The sequence below is a fragment of the Dendrobium catenatum genome, unplaced genomic scaffold (genome assembly GCF_001605985.2).
Source record: "Dendrobium catenatum unplaced genomic scaffold, ASM160598v2 fragScaff_scaffold_1666, whole genome shotgun sequence".
Lineage (NCBI taxonomy): Eukaryota > Viridiplantae > Streptophyta > Magnoliopsida > Asparagales > Orchidaceae > Dendrobium > Dendrobium catenatum.
In genome coordinates, this window is record NW_021320128.1 from 73,318 (window position 1) to 87,635 (window position 14,318).

The 14,318-nt window shown below is 33.0% G+C and overlaps 1 protein-coding gene across 4 annotated transcripts in view; it reads left to right on the forward strand.

The window, feature by feature from the left end:
• Nucleotides 1–4,549: 4,549 nt before the first annotated feature.
• The window catches only part of LOC110096188 (chromatin modification-related protein EAF1 B), a 52,708-nt gene continuing 42,939 nt past the window's right edge, over nt 4,550–14,318 (forward strand). Inside the window, exons 1-13 of one of the 4 annotated variants that reach the window (XM_028701287.1) lie at nt 4,903–5,081; nt 5,194–5,327; nt 8,093–8,277; nt 8,513–8,567; nt 8,657–8,754; nt 8,878–10,270; nt 10,355–10,474; nt 10,644–10,841; nt 11,241–11,411; nt 11,640–11,720; nt 12,304–12,355; nt 12,473–12,999; nt 13,092–13,145. In XM_028701287.1, the coding sequence (XP_028557120.1) occupies nt 8,135–8,277; nt 8,513–8,567; nt 8,657–8,754; nt 8,878–10,270; nt 10,355–10,474; nt 10,644–10,841; nt 11,241–11,411; nt 11,640–11,720; nt 12,304–12,355; nt 12,473–12,999; nt 13,092–13,145 (2,892 nt within the window). In that variant the 5' untranslated portion in view covers nt 4,903–5,081; nt 5,194–5,327; nt 8,093–8,134. Of the gene's footprint in view, nt 4,784–4,891; nt 5,082–5,193; nt 5,328–8,092; nt 8,278–8,512; nt 8,568–8,656; nt 8,755–8,877; nt 10,271–10,354; nt 10,475–10,643; nt 10,842–11,240; nt 11,412–11,639; nt 11,721–12,303; nt 12,356–12,472; nt 13,000–13,091; nt 13,146–14,318 lie in introns of those variants that run through there. The other 3 variants (XM_020821991.2, XM_020821993.2, XM_028701286.1) reach the window with 3 other exon arrangements.

Sequence of the window (14,318 nt, forward strand, 5' to 3'; positions counted from 1 at the left end):
ATGTTAAAAAAAATCATGTTGACCATGGGTTTGGAATAACAAATGAAGGTGGCAAGACCATATTAAATGTTTGTTTAGCTTATGATTTTTTAATTCCTGATACCTTATTTAAGAAAAAAAAAATGAGCATCTTATCACTTATAAAAATAAATATATTACAACTCAGATTGATTATTTTCTTATAAGAAAATTAGACCGTTTATATTGCAAAGATTGTAAAGTTATTTTGAATGAAAATTTTTGTGCCTAACATCGATTATTAATTTTAGACTTTAAGATAAAGAGACAAAAAAATTTAAAGTAAAATGATATTCTAGAATTAGATGGGGGCATTTAAAGAATATTAACAAAAATATTTTTAAGGGAAAGATTTTAGATCTTAAGATTTTATATGTGCATGAGAATGCTAATGTTATGTGAAAAAAGTGGCTAATAATATTAAGCATATTGCAAAAGATGTGCTTGGAGTATCAAAAGGAAAAGCTCCTAATAGTAAAAATAGTTTGTGGTGTAATCCAAATGTACAAGAAAAGATTAAAAATAAGAATATCTGTTATAAAATTTGAATTAATTTTAAAAATTTTAATAATTGGGAAAGATATAAAAAGGCTCGTAAGGAATCTAAGAAGGCAATATGAGATACAAAATCCTTAGCTTTTAGTGATTTATATAATTGAATAGATACTAAAAAGTGAGAAATATATATGTATAAGTTAGCTAAATAAAGAGATAATAGTAGCAAGGATTTAGTTTAAGTGAAGTGTATTAAGAAAGAAGATCAAAAAATACTTTTCTTAGAAGATGATATTAAACAAAGGTGGATGAGATATTTTGCTAAACTTTTTAATGAATATTATGAAAATAAGATTGATTGTAGTGACCTTAGCACCCTAAATGAAAATAAAGATTTTTATTTTTATTAGCGTATTAGTAAAACTGAAGTTAGAGAGGCTTTCAAGAAAATAAAGGGTGGAAAAGCTGTTAGACTTGATGGTATTTCAATAGAGGTGTGAAAATGCTTAGGAGATGAAGGAATTTCTTGGCTTACTGAACTTTTTAATAATATTTTGAAGACTAAAAAGATGCCAGATGAGTGAAGAATGAATGTGTTAATTCTTATTTTTAAGAATAAAGGTGATGCACAAGATTGTGCAAACTATAGAGGAATTAAGTTAATGTGTCGTACTTTAAAACTATGGGAGCGAGTTATGGAGCATAGCTAGGTTGTGGTATGATACTAATGTTTTTCAAAATCAATTTAGATTCATGTTAGGTAGGTCGACTATAGAAGCCATACATTTATTAAGAGGTTTGATGAAGAAATATAGAGAAAATAAGGAGGGTCTACATATGATATTTATTGATTTATAAAAAGCATATGATAAAGTTTCATGAGATGTGCTATGGTTAGTTCTTGAAAAGAAAGGAGTTAATAGCGCATATATTCAAATCATTAAAGATATGTATACATTACCTATTACTTGTATTCAAACACAAGGTGGTTTGACCAAGTATTTCCCTATTTCGGTTGGGTTACATCAAAGTTCAGCCTTAAGTCCATATATTTTTACTTTAGTCATGGATGTTCTCACCAGACATTTGCAAGAGTTTGTACCTTGGTGTATGCTTTTTGTTGATGATATTCTTCTTGTTTATAAGACTAGAGATGAAGTTGAAGGTAAACTTGAATTATGGAGGTCAACCTTAGAGTCTAAAGGTTTTCGCTTGAGTTGATTATATCTCAAAAGATTCTGACCCCTTATAACCCCCAAAAAATAAATTTTAATAATAATGAGCAATAGACAAAGTTCAATAACTTCGAGCAATAGATATAGTTCAACATTTCTAAATTTAACAAAATATCATATATAATGGTAGGCAATAAAAATCCTACTAAGAAAAATTGCACATTTTCAGCAAATAGCCAAATTACTAAATATCGTATATAACACTATTTTAAGACTTTAATTGTGCTACATCATTATTTTTTAAAGTCCATATTATTTTCTATGTGCTGAAAATTGTGTAAATTCTAAAACCTAAATTCTAAATTTTTTAGAAAAAATTCTAAGTGTTCAAAATCTTAATCTCTATAAAATATAAAAATTTAAGAGGTGAAAGATTTATAAATTCAAAGTTAACCTCATTTTTTCATAATCGAAAGGAAAATTTAATTGAAAATTTTGATAAAAACTTAATATTTTTAAAAAATTTAAGATAAACAAAACGCGACTAACCTCGAGATGAAAAATTATTATAATTAGACCACAATAACATTTATTTTATGGTCATGATAATTTATAATTTGGACTTATAATGACTCCTGAAATATTTTTTAATTGTTAAAGATTAAAATGTACCTTTTCAAATTTAAAGATTATTGCATATTAATATATTCGGTATGAAACATGATATACATGTATTGGCACTATACAACACGCAAATGATAGATGTAGAGTCATGATAATTTATTTAATGCAAGTGTAATGATTTACACAAATAATATATAGATTGTCCTATAATTGAAGTGTATAGTATACACAGCTCACCTTGGCCTGTTGGTTGAGAGCTTATGCTTTCAGCTAAGAGGTATTGGGTTCGAGTCTTTGTGTATGTGTTGTGTGTGTGAGTTTGCCTTAAATGGCCTAAATGTCCAAAAAAAAAGTGAAGAGGATGACATAACCAACTGATCATTTGTATAGTTACTAATCAATGATTAGAAGATATATAACCTATAATGATTTTTTTTGCTCATATGAAATGACACTATACATATTAACTACCTTATGTTTTCATAGTTATATATTTATAATGATACATGTTGATTCATTGCATGCATACTGCTTCTACAACATTGCTTTTATTACAATTGTAGGTTTTAATGACCTGCTGAGTTGTTAGCTCTTTATTTTATTTATATATATTTTTAGAAATGGGTCATGATCTAGTGGACTGAGATCGATTGGGATTTTTAAGTTTTATTTTATTTTTTATATTTTGGTCTTATTCTTTTGTAGTTAAGAGTGTAAAGAGCTAGACCGGTGTAGTGATTGATCTCCTGGTTATTATAAATTAAAATTTTATGAATGAATATATAAATATTTTGATAAATATTATTTATAATTACTTTTGCTAGTTTTATTTATACTAACTGGTTATTAAAATATCTAGTAGATTAATTAAAAGATGAATTGTACAATTCTTCTAAATTTATATCTTGGGGAGTCATAGACTCTTTCTTTTCCTCTCTCTTTTTTTTTTTTTTTTTTTTTTTTTTTTTGGGTGGGCTTGACCTATATCTTAAGTTAGGTGATGACATCTTTACACATACAATGTTGGATCCATTAAAAATTATGATATTTGGGCTTTAAAATCAGAATGTATACTGTTGACCTCGATTTTGCCCAGATTTGGGCCCTCCCCACTGGGTTCAGTGGGCCAAGTCGAGTCTGTCGAGCCCGAGCTTGGACCTTGGGTCAACCCAGTTGACCAAGTCAACTAGGGTTGACCACTTAAAAAAAGGTTTTTGATTTGAAGTTGAATTCATAATACAACCTAGATGTGCTGGCATTGGATAAACAAGTAACAAAAATGGAGGTGGCTGGCTGGTCTTTATGGTGTTAGCCATAAGTAGAGGAGACTTATAGCAGTTCTAGTGGCATGCAGTGGTACGGGTAGTGGTGTCGGTTAGTGGTGGCGGCAAACAAAGCTTCATGAGCATAATGTATTTGAAATTTGATCAAATCATAAGAATTTCAAATATATGGAAAATGAACTAAATGATGAATTACAAATACATCAACAAATTAATTTGTATTCTTTTTTTAACCAACCAAACAACTAAAGTTTGAACACCCCATTCATTTTACTCTACATTCCTTTTTCAAACATTCAAACAATCCCTTAATTACATATGCATTATATCTTTCTAGTTCAATATTCTTTAGGAGAAACACTAATTTCATTATATTATTTTTCTTATTTTCATATGCATGTCTTAAAAAATATTTTAAATAAGAATATCTTGAAAACTAAACACAAAAATAAAATTATTAACTGACCATTATAAAAATATATTAAATCAAATCATTTTTTTCTTTAATTATGAAGCAATAAATCATGCATAAATTATAAGTTATTTTTATTATTTTATCATAACTATATTTTTAAATAATGAAAATAAACAAAAATTTATATTTATATTAATAAATAAAATAAAAATAATAATTTTTGAAAAAAAGCAATATTAAAATATTAGTATTTTACTAAATAAATATAATCAATTCAATCTATGTGCATCAAATGCACATGCACTTTACTAATTATTGAAAAAATAATATCAAAAATGGTTTTGCAAAATAAATTTAATTAATAATATAACTATTTAAAAAAAAATGAAGGCTATTATCATTTAAAAAATGTTCATTTTTATTAAAGACTACAAAATATTAAAAGCTTTTATTTAACAAAAAAAAATAAATAAATAGAATTTTAATCCATCATTTACATATCACGTTAGCTAGTCTAGGGGTCATTAACGAAATATAAAGTTCTCAAAAGTCGTGCATAAGATTCACAGGCCACCTCGCGAATGGATCTACCATTGGGGGACATTTGAACTCGATGTTATTGCAGGTCCGGCTCGCGTACTCGTAAAACCTCGATCTGAACCCGACCTACAGCCGAAGCCCTTTCTCGTACCCCTACCGCTCCGCAATCTCTCCATCTGCTGCTTCTCCGGCGACCTCCCCACCGTCGGCGATCCCGAACTCACCGGCGGCAGGTACCCTCCATGCCCCCCCGCTTCCGCTTTCTCCCTGCATCTCTTGACCTAGATCTAAATTTAGGTTGATTTGAAGGGCATTCGACCGGAATTAGACCGTTCCGGTTCGACCGAACCGGCCTCCCCTTCCCCGGGCCATTCTGCAAGCCCGATATCGTTCTTCGATACCATCCCAGTTTCGTCGACCTGGACCTTACTCTGCTCCACCCGGAGCCAAACCCTAGGTCGGAATTCATCTTGTCTTTCCTCGGCCTCTTCAGCGACCTCTGCTCCAGCATAATAAATTTCCTCTCCAAATGTATTTTTCTCTTCCACCTCTGCTTCAGTCTAAACTAAAACCCTAGCTCTTGCGTTTTGGTTCTATGCTTATCTTAATTTTGTCCCGTGCATGTTTACCTGCATGAGTTTAGCGGAACGTGGGACTCCTTGAGTATGTCCGATTCGCCATGTTTCAGTATAACGCGATGAGAGTGTATGGCAGTAATCGAGGTCGCGAATTATTGTATGGAAGAACGAGCTCTCTATTATAAGGCCCGGTGTCCAAGTTTGTTCCTTGTTTTTTTTTTTTTCAAGTTAGAATGTATGTTTTGATCAATTACTTTTGATTGATTGGTTTGGGAGTTTGATTTGTTCTGTTTTCTTTGGCAACTTGGTCATTCTCAATGCTGCTATACACTTGTTATACTTGGTTACATTAGTGCAAACGCTATTTTTTCATGGTTTTATGTGAGAAAAAGCTGCTTGTAATGTTGGAATGGAGCAGGGGGACGAGCCTATATTGTTTGCTGGTGGTATTTTCTTGCACTGCTCTGCTGAAATTTTAAAGCTGGCTATCGATGGGTCTTATCGTGCCAATGCACGCGCTGCTCAATTTTCAATTTTAATTGATTTGTCTGACTGTAGCTAAAAAATGATTATGTAGATATCATTGCAAAGTTTCCATGGCTAAAGCTGGTCTACTGTCATAAATGACCAGATGTAGACCAAAAACTTTTAACATATGCGCTGGCTTAAATATAATGATAAGTGCATTTGGTAAAGCGTGATGATTGGAATTCATAGTTTAAAATAAACGAAATTTACCAGGTATTAGAGGGATCCATGCAATTATTAAGTTTGAATTGCTGTTGAAAATGAAAGAATTTGATTGAAACCTTATAATTCTTAAATGATTTTGGAATAGTAGATTTTATTTAGATGGATGGATGGATAGGAAGATGACGAAATTTCTTTTTAGATGAAGCTTGTTTGTAGCTTGTGGCATTATAATGAAAACAACAATTTGAAATTAAACTAGCATATGAAGGAGAAAAAGGATTTGTTTTTTGTGGAGCAGTTAAAACTTAATGCGATATGATGGAGTGCAAGGATAGTATTGAATCGATTTGAAATGAGTTTGACTCGACTATAATAATAGAAATTTTTTACTTGATTTGAAATTATAATTGATTTGAAGCAAGATTGACCTAGCTAGACTCAAAATACATGAATTTGAAGTAGGCTCAAAATTTATTTGGAGCCGAGAGTTGACTCAAATTCGACATTAACTTACTATAGATTGGTTGTGTGTGTGTGTATATGTATATGGTCATCAACTCAAACTCTACTTTGAGAAAAAAAATATACACAAATTTCTTGAAATTAAAATTGTGTCAAACCAAATTTTGAGTTATTTTTGAGATTTTGTGTTTCAATCAATTTCAATGGCCCTAATGAAGTATTGCAAGTTATCAAATTAGATTTTTTGTTGTCGACTGGCTATCAACAAACCCAATGTAGACCATTTATTCTTGTTTAATATGGTGGCAATATTCAATTTTATATATAAGAGCATATATGCAATAATTTAATTATTCACTTAGATTGTCGTTTGTCATTTGTTTTATCTGCACACTAATAAAAAATGATGTTTGAAGGAGGCATATTTTTATTGGAGTATTATGGTAGAGGCTGAGCAAAAGCTTATGTGATACTTAAACATTACAACAACAACAACAACATCAAGCCTTTATCCCACTATGTGGGGCCGGTTATATGAATCTTTTTTTCTTTATTGTGTCATGTTAAGAGTCAAATTATCATTTAAATTTAATAAATAAAGGTCATTTCTAATCTTTTCTAACCAAATCTTTTTAGGTTTACCTCTACTTTTCTTAAGATAAGCCAAATCCAATACATCAAATTTCCCAACTGGGTCATCGAAAGACCGCCGTTTATGTGACCAAACCACCTAAGACGACTATCTCTAATCTTATCTTCCATAGGAGGTACTCCAACAATTTCATGTATATGCTTATTTTGAATCTTGTCTTTAAGAGTAAAGTCACTCATCCACCTGAGCTTCCTCATCTCTGCATCCTCTTGAGCATCCTCATAAACATTGTTGAAAAAAAAATGCAAGGAAAAAAGTAACAATAGGTCAAGATTCATACAATGGGATAGTATGTCTTGCTTTAAATTGCACTGTAACTTTTGCATAAGTGTCTTCGATATTTTATGAATTTGGAGCTACTTTGGTTTACTTGCGGAAAGGATTATTCAGTATTATTTTATAATCCCAGGCATTCAGCTAATTCCATCTTTCTAAGCCATGAAACGACCAGAAGTTCATTTCACAATTGCAATGTCAAGCCCATGTAATTCATAGAGATGTTGAACATGGATTTAAGAAATAAAGTTCTTTGTTTGTCCCAATCAGTGTATCTGTTATTAATCGTGATGACACCAGTGAGACATTCATTTCTCTGATATTTTGGGAGGGAACTGTATGGTACTGCAAATAAATGTGATGAAAAATGAGAGAGCATGTACTATGATTTTAGATCTGGTTCTTCATTTGATTCTCTACTACACCTGCAGGTTTCTGTAAGAGTTCTAAAGTGTTTGGATTGGATGACTCCATTTTAAATTTGTTGAATAATATTCTTTTTTTAATCCTCTAAACATGACAGATGGACAGCCAATGAAGTGCCCATTTTTATTCTCTTTCGTTGAGCTTAGAGCTTTGAATAGAATTGTGAGGACTTTGTCTTGTATCCCTTTCTTCCGTTCTCTTTTTTAATGTATCCTCTTAAGGAATAGGCAGTTTGTTTCTTTTTGGCCTTTCTTTTCTCTCTTTAGCATCAAATGGTTTGAAATCCTTTCTTTTTTTAATATCTTTTCCTGCTATTTTTTATTCCTCTAGATTGTTAGTCCTTTCTGCTCTCTTTATCTTTACCTTGTTTCATTTCTTTAGTTATTTCATCTGTTAGGTTGCCCTAGTCATGGCCTTTTAATTTTGTGGAATATTTTGGAAATTTGAATTTACAGGAGTTCTTGAAGGGTGAATGTTGAAAAGTTAGTACAACAGTTATGCATGGATGCAGCCCAGGATTTACCCTCTTGGTGAATGCAGAGGTTGATTCCATGGGTGGTGTTGTTGATTGTGAAGCCGGTTTAGATACCAAATCATCGCCCCATCGTGCAGCAATTGCGAAGGCACAGGAGGAGCTACGGTTGGTTTGATTCCGTTTAATTTGTCATTTTTGTAATATGGATTACAGATATGGCAGAACGTAGTGCATGTATCAACTGTTCATAAGATTCAATGGCAACATCCTTAATTTTAGCAAATTCAGAAGCTTATTGAATTTATGTTTTTAGCCTGAGGACATTGGTCAATGCTATTGACTTGAAAAAAAAAGCTTTTCTTGTACATAGTATATGATTATTCTATTATAACTGCTGCAGACTGGAATATGATGTGCGCGAAGAGCGAAGAAGAGAGCTGGATTTCCTGGAAAAGGCACCTTGATTCTGTTCTTTTGTTGCCTGATAAATAAAATAGTTTGCATGTTTATTTTTGGTTTCAGTAAAATTCCATTCATTCTGCAGGGTGGTAATCCGCTGGAGTATAAATTTGGTCGTGCAACATCAATCAGTGTACAGTCTACTTCTCTCCGAGATCAGCTTGCTGAGCAATGCATGATAAGGTTTATTCTATTTAAAATTTTAACAGAGCATTTGAAATTTTAGCAACAAATGTTTCGTCTGTTCCAATAGCATTATTGTGAATCTCTTATCCCTCTTGATTTTTCTTGTACTTTTCACCGTAGTGAAGCGAAGGGTAGCTTTGCACTGGCTGCATCACCTCATGGGGATTCTGTTGAAAGCAGTGGCCGGCCTGCAGGTTCTACGGGTCGAGAGCCTAACATTGCAGACAATCTCTTACTATTCGCTGGAGAAAATAGTAGTCCTGGCAGAGAGAAAAATGCAAGAAGAACAGGGAGAAGAAGTAATGCTGCCCCGGCAGAACAATCCTCTAAGATTGATAGTTGTCGTAATACAAAAGAATCAAATGATTTGGTGATTTTCCGACTTGGACCAAGTGGTCAGGCATATGCTCGGAGGAATCGGTATAGATCAGGCCGGGATAGTCACGGCAATAAATCTCCACTTTTATTTTCTTCTCATACAGATTCTAGAGATTTAAAGGAGTCACATGAGGAAGTGCATGCTGAGGAGCACACTGTTTCTTCAATCATAAACTCTAAACCTACAAGTCCTAATGCTAAGAGGGTGCAAAAAAGCTTTGCTTCCACAGATCAATTGGATATTGAAATTGATGGTGGGCTGGCACATCATACGCTTTCTGATACAGAAAAAACAGAATTGCAGGTAGTAAAAATGAACGCTTGCGAAAACTTGCAGGATTTTGATTATAATGCTACTTCTGTTGAACAAACGGCTAAGAGTAGTGCTATGCAAACATCTGGTTTTATTGGGAAAGAATCCACTGCTTCTGTTGGTTTTCTTTCTGCCCCTTCTTGTGCCATTAATAACATTAAAGGTTCCAGCCATGACGACAAGGACAAAAGCTGCAGATCTGCAGATGTAGATGTAATGAATGTGCCTCAGGATAATATTACTGGGAAAGAAAATTTTTCTAGTACTGCCACTGAAGTGCTAGCTAGAAGCAATGCTGACATTAATCCCCTTTTTGTCAATACAGCCAACCTTCACGGAAATGCTGATAGTAACGACTTGTTGGCACTTAGAATTGGTAGTAGCTTAGGCTTTAATTCCAAAGATTATGCAGCAGGTCAAGTTACTTCTGGCATTAGTAGTGCGGTACAAAGTAGCCAAATTGCAGGTTCTGCTGCTTGCATTACTAGTAATGGTGAAGCAAGAACATCTCAGATAAAGATTGACAAATCAGTTAAGGTTAAAGATGAAGTGTTATTATGTGATAGAAGGGACGAGCAAGCTGTAGATAAGCTCCTTTTAAACAATAAATCTGAAATTTCTCAGCATGATAGTACCCATGTCATCAAAGCTGGTGCAGTAAAGGTCACTTCTATTGGCTACAGTCACGAGCCCTCTTCAGAAATCCTTTCCAAGAAGGCTTGCTCAACTGCTCCGGAGCCTCAGAATAGTGAAGCTAACCAACTGAAGTTGGCAAAAAAGGCGCATGAAGATGCCATTTTGAAAGAAGCTCGGATAATTGAGGTTTCTTCTGTGCTTTTTCTTTTTTGAAGTCTGTTTTATATTAGATCCACAATTTAATTTTGATAAAAGCATATTCCTGCTCAGACAAGATTAAAGAAGGCTGGTGTGCCATCTATTGGTTGCATATCTTCAGAGAAGGGAAAAAAAAGCCACTGGCAGTTTGTTCTTGAAGAAATGGCTTGGATGGCAAATGATTTTATGCAGGTTTGATTTTTAAGATGATATTCATACAACTCTTTTGATACTGCATACTATGTGTAGTGTAATTGTTGCACTCAATTTTTGCTATTTTGATACTTTTTGTGCTGATATCCTCATATTTCCTGCTTACCTGATTAACTTTTACTGTTTTATAATTGCTGCATATAAACAGGAGCGGCTTTGGAAGATAGCTGCTGCTGCCCAAGTATGCCACTGGATTGCCTTTGTTGGTAGATCAAAGTTTGAGCAAGAAAATTTGTTCCAGAAGCAGAGGAATGTAGCTCGAACTCTGGCTAAAGCTGTCATGAATTTTTGGAGTTCTGTTGTTGCTATTAGTAAAGGTGAAGCATCCTCTGGCATGAATGATCAGGTTTGAATAAATTAACTGGGTTTTCATCTCTGTTTTTTTGATGTGATTGTATTACTTGATGATTTTTTCACATGTTACTCTTTTTTAACTCCTCTATTAAGGCTTTAGTTTCTGATGGATCTTCATTCAGAAAGTGTGCTGTGTTACTATTATGTTTGTCTAATAAATGATAAGTGCTATCTTTTGTGATCATCAACTTTGTTTTGCATGCGTACAATTAATTCATAAAAAAAAAGCTTTTGCCCTTTCATAATGTTTTGTTGCTGTATTTTATCTGGTGAATTATTGATGCTTTATCCAGATCACATATATTTAAACATTGTTATGTTTCTATCTTCATAATTCATTCTCCCCACGCTTTCATGAATTTATGAATAATTACAATTCTTTTTGTATCAGAGTGTAGAAGCTCGGTTTCTTAAGCCGGGTATCCAGAGCTATGCTTGTAGGCTCATGCAGTATCTCTCTGATGTGTCTAGTGATCCTATCATGGCTGAAGCACCAAGAACTCCTGATAGGATAAAGGATGCTGGTTCATTTGGAGTAATGTTGGATGACCAACTTTCAGAAGTATGTCTTGTGCCTTAGTTTTTTTTTTCTTAACATATTTGTTTTGAAGCTTTCATAATTTTCCCTTTTTAAAGATTAGCTCTATTGTAAGCTGGTCTTCTTTAGTCCTTGTTTGCTTGGGTTTTCTTGGCAATGTGTTGTGGATTGTGCAGATTTCCAGCTTCGGCAGATGAGTTATTGCTGGATTCTATTTCATCAAACTTTAACTGCTATTATTTTTCACTCCAGGAAAACTTGTTCTATAAAGTACTTCCTGGTGCTATGCACTCGTACAGGGAATCAATAGAGTCTCAATGTGCACAGATTAAGGTAAAGTTTATTTCTTTTAACTGTTATTGAATGTTGATGAGATAATTCTTCCAATATCTCGAATCCTTCCAATGCTTCAAACAGGAAAAAATAGGCATTAAACTCCCTGAACTCAATGTTTCAAATGGGCATCAGAAAATATTCTTTTGGAACACCATAAACATCTCTTTGTGGAATAAAATATGCACGTATGTGAAAGCTATGTATTATATAGCATGGTTAGATTATTAAATCTACTTATTTTCAGCAAGAGATCAGAGATGAAAGAGAACACCTTCAGATATTTTTTATCAGCGGATATGACAATAATTATTGCAATTTCTTCATTTCTTTTTTTTTTTTAAATCAAAGTTTGACCTTTTTAATGCTACTTAATAGCAAATTAATAATTGATATTCTCTTCATTATCTGAACATCTATTAGGTTCTTATTTGTGCATTTCTTTGCGATACTTAAAAACTACTGACCACGTCTTAAATTGCTGGGAAGCCTGCCACTAATGTTTGATTAAAATTTTCTGCTTACTGCTAAAACGGCAGTCTCTTTTAATATGCTCAATTCAGAAATGCTTAATGCACTGCAGGAAGAAGAATGTGAGGCCTCAATGTGTGATTCCGTTCCAGGTATCAGTCGGGGTATCAGTCTGGACTACTATTGCTCTCCCTTTATCATTGTGTATTATTATCCTATATTTTGGATGAAAAACATCAGCATTATTTTACTTCTTATCCTTGATTTATTTTTAATGGTAGGAATTGCTTTCGAAGAGGATGAAGGTGAAACAGGTGCAGACATTTTGCCAGGAGTGTTTGAAGGGAATTATTTATCCAAATTTATTCACAAGAAGAGAAAAGTCTATCAACAGAAGTCTTACACTTCTAGATATGAAACTGACTTATCATATAATTCTGCAAGCCATTCTCATGTTCTTATGGAGAAAAGACCTTCAGGTACCCTTAATGTTAGTGCAGTGCCAACGAAGCGTATGCGAACAGCTTCAAGACAACGGATTATTGTTCCTTTTTGTGGTGGACCTTCTGGATCCCTCCCAATGACCAGTAAAACAGATGTTTCAAGTGGTGACACGACTTCATTCCAGGATGACCAAAGCTCACGGCATGGCTATTCACAGCCCCATAAAAATTTAGAAGTTGATTCTACTGTAGATTTTGAGAGATTACTGACATTTGATAGTAGCAATATGCCTATCAAACCAAGAAAGAAGAAGAAACCGAAGCATTTGGGATACAAAAGTTCGCTGAACCTTCCTGATTCCAAGGTCTTGATTGTTTCTGAAAAATATAGGATTATTTCTTTATAAAACTTTACGATTTTGGTTTTTTTTAGAGGACTGATTCCCATGATGTGCAGGCCTCTTCTTATGAACAGAGGTTACAGGCTGATTACATGGTTCAACACGATCAGGTTATTAATGTCTGAAATAAATTTTATCTATAGGTTTTATGCTTTCAGATTTTAAAAGTTATGATAAATTTGCGAACTGTTATATACATCATTAGATCCCAGTGACAGTTGAACGATAACCTATGCTATGTTGGTTATCACCGGTAAAATTAATTCTTTTTATCATGTCCAAATAATAGCTTTTCCAGTTTGAATTTTTCATTTTTGAGCAACTTAATCCTTGAGCTTTTCTTATCTTAATTTTTTAATGGATAATTAAAGTATCTATATAAGAATTCTGTCAGTGGTTCATAGTTTTTAACTTGTCCTACGATGGAGCACGCTAGATGTAACTGTCTTTCACCATTTATTACTTTGTTCATGAACTTGAAGTAGAGTTCTGATTTCTCTCACATTTTATACGTGACTAACAATGTTTTTCACGATATTTTATTAATTATGTTAACTAAATGATATCGTGCATGCAGTTGGAGACGGCAATGGTCTTGATCATTATTCCTTTAAAAACAAAGAAAATAAAAAGAAACAAATCATTGAATTATCTTAGCATGAAAATATACTAAACATTATATTAGTTGCATTTCCTACTAGTTTTTTCATGATATTTTATTAATTCTGTTAACGAAATGATATCTTATGCAGTTGGAGACGGCAATGGTCTTGAACATTATTCCTCTAAAAACCAAAGAAAATAAAAAGATGCAAGCCATCAAATTTTCTTAGCATGAAAATATACTAAACATTATATTAGTTGCATTAGGAAATTATGATATTTAGTCTTCCAACATCCTAAAGAAGACAATCCTCACTTGTAGCCTGATTATAAATCTGAAAGTGGGTGTGCAAATTTTTTGGAAGGTATTTTCAAAGTTTTTTTTTCCCTTTGTGTTATGACAGTTCATCCAGTTTGTAGTTCTATCTGTTATACGTACGGAGTTTTATTTAGAGTTTTGATCCTGTACAAGTGCCTTTTGGATTTCATTCTCTCTCTCTCTAGTTCTTATAATCATATAAAATGTTAACTAGCATTTTTTATGCTCTTCTTCTTGAAGTGAACTTGATCAATCCTCTTATAATATCTAGCCATCATAATTATGATGACTCTCCCCCATTGTACTTTTTTGAGTTATCTTACCTGTGATTAAATATGAGATTTTTCAAATGGATTGAGAA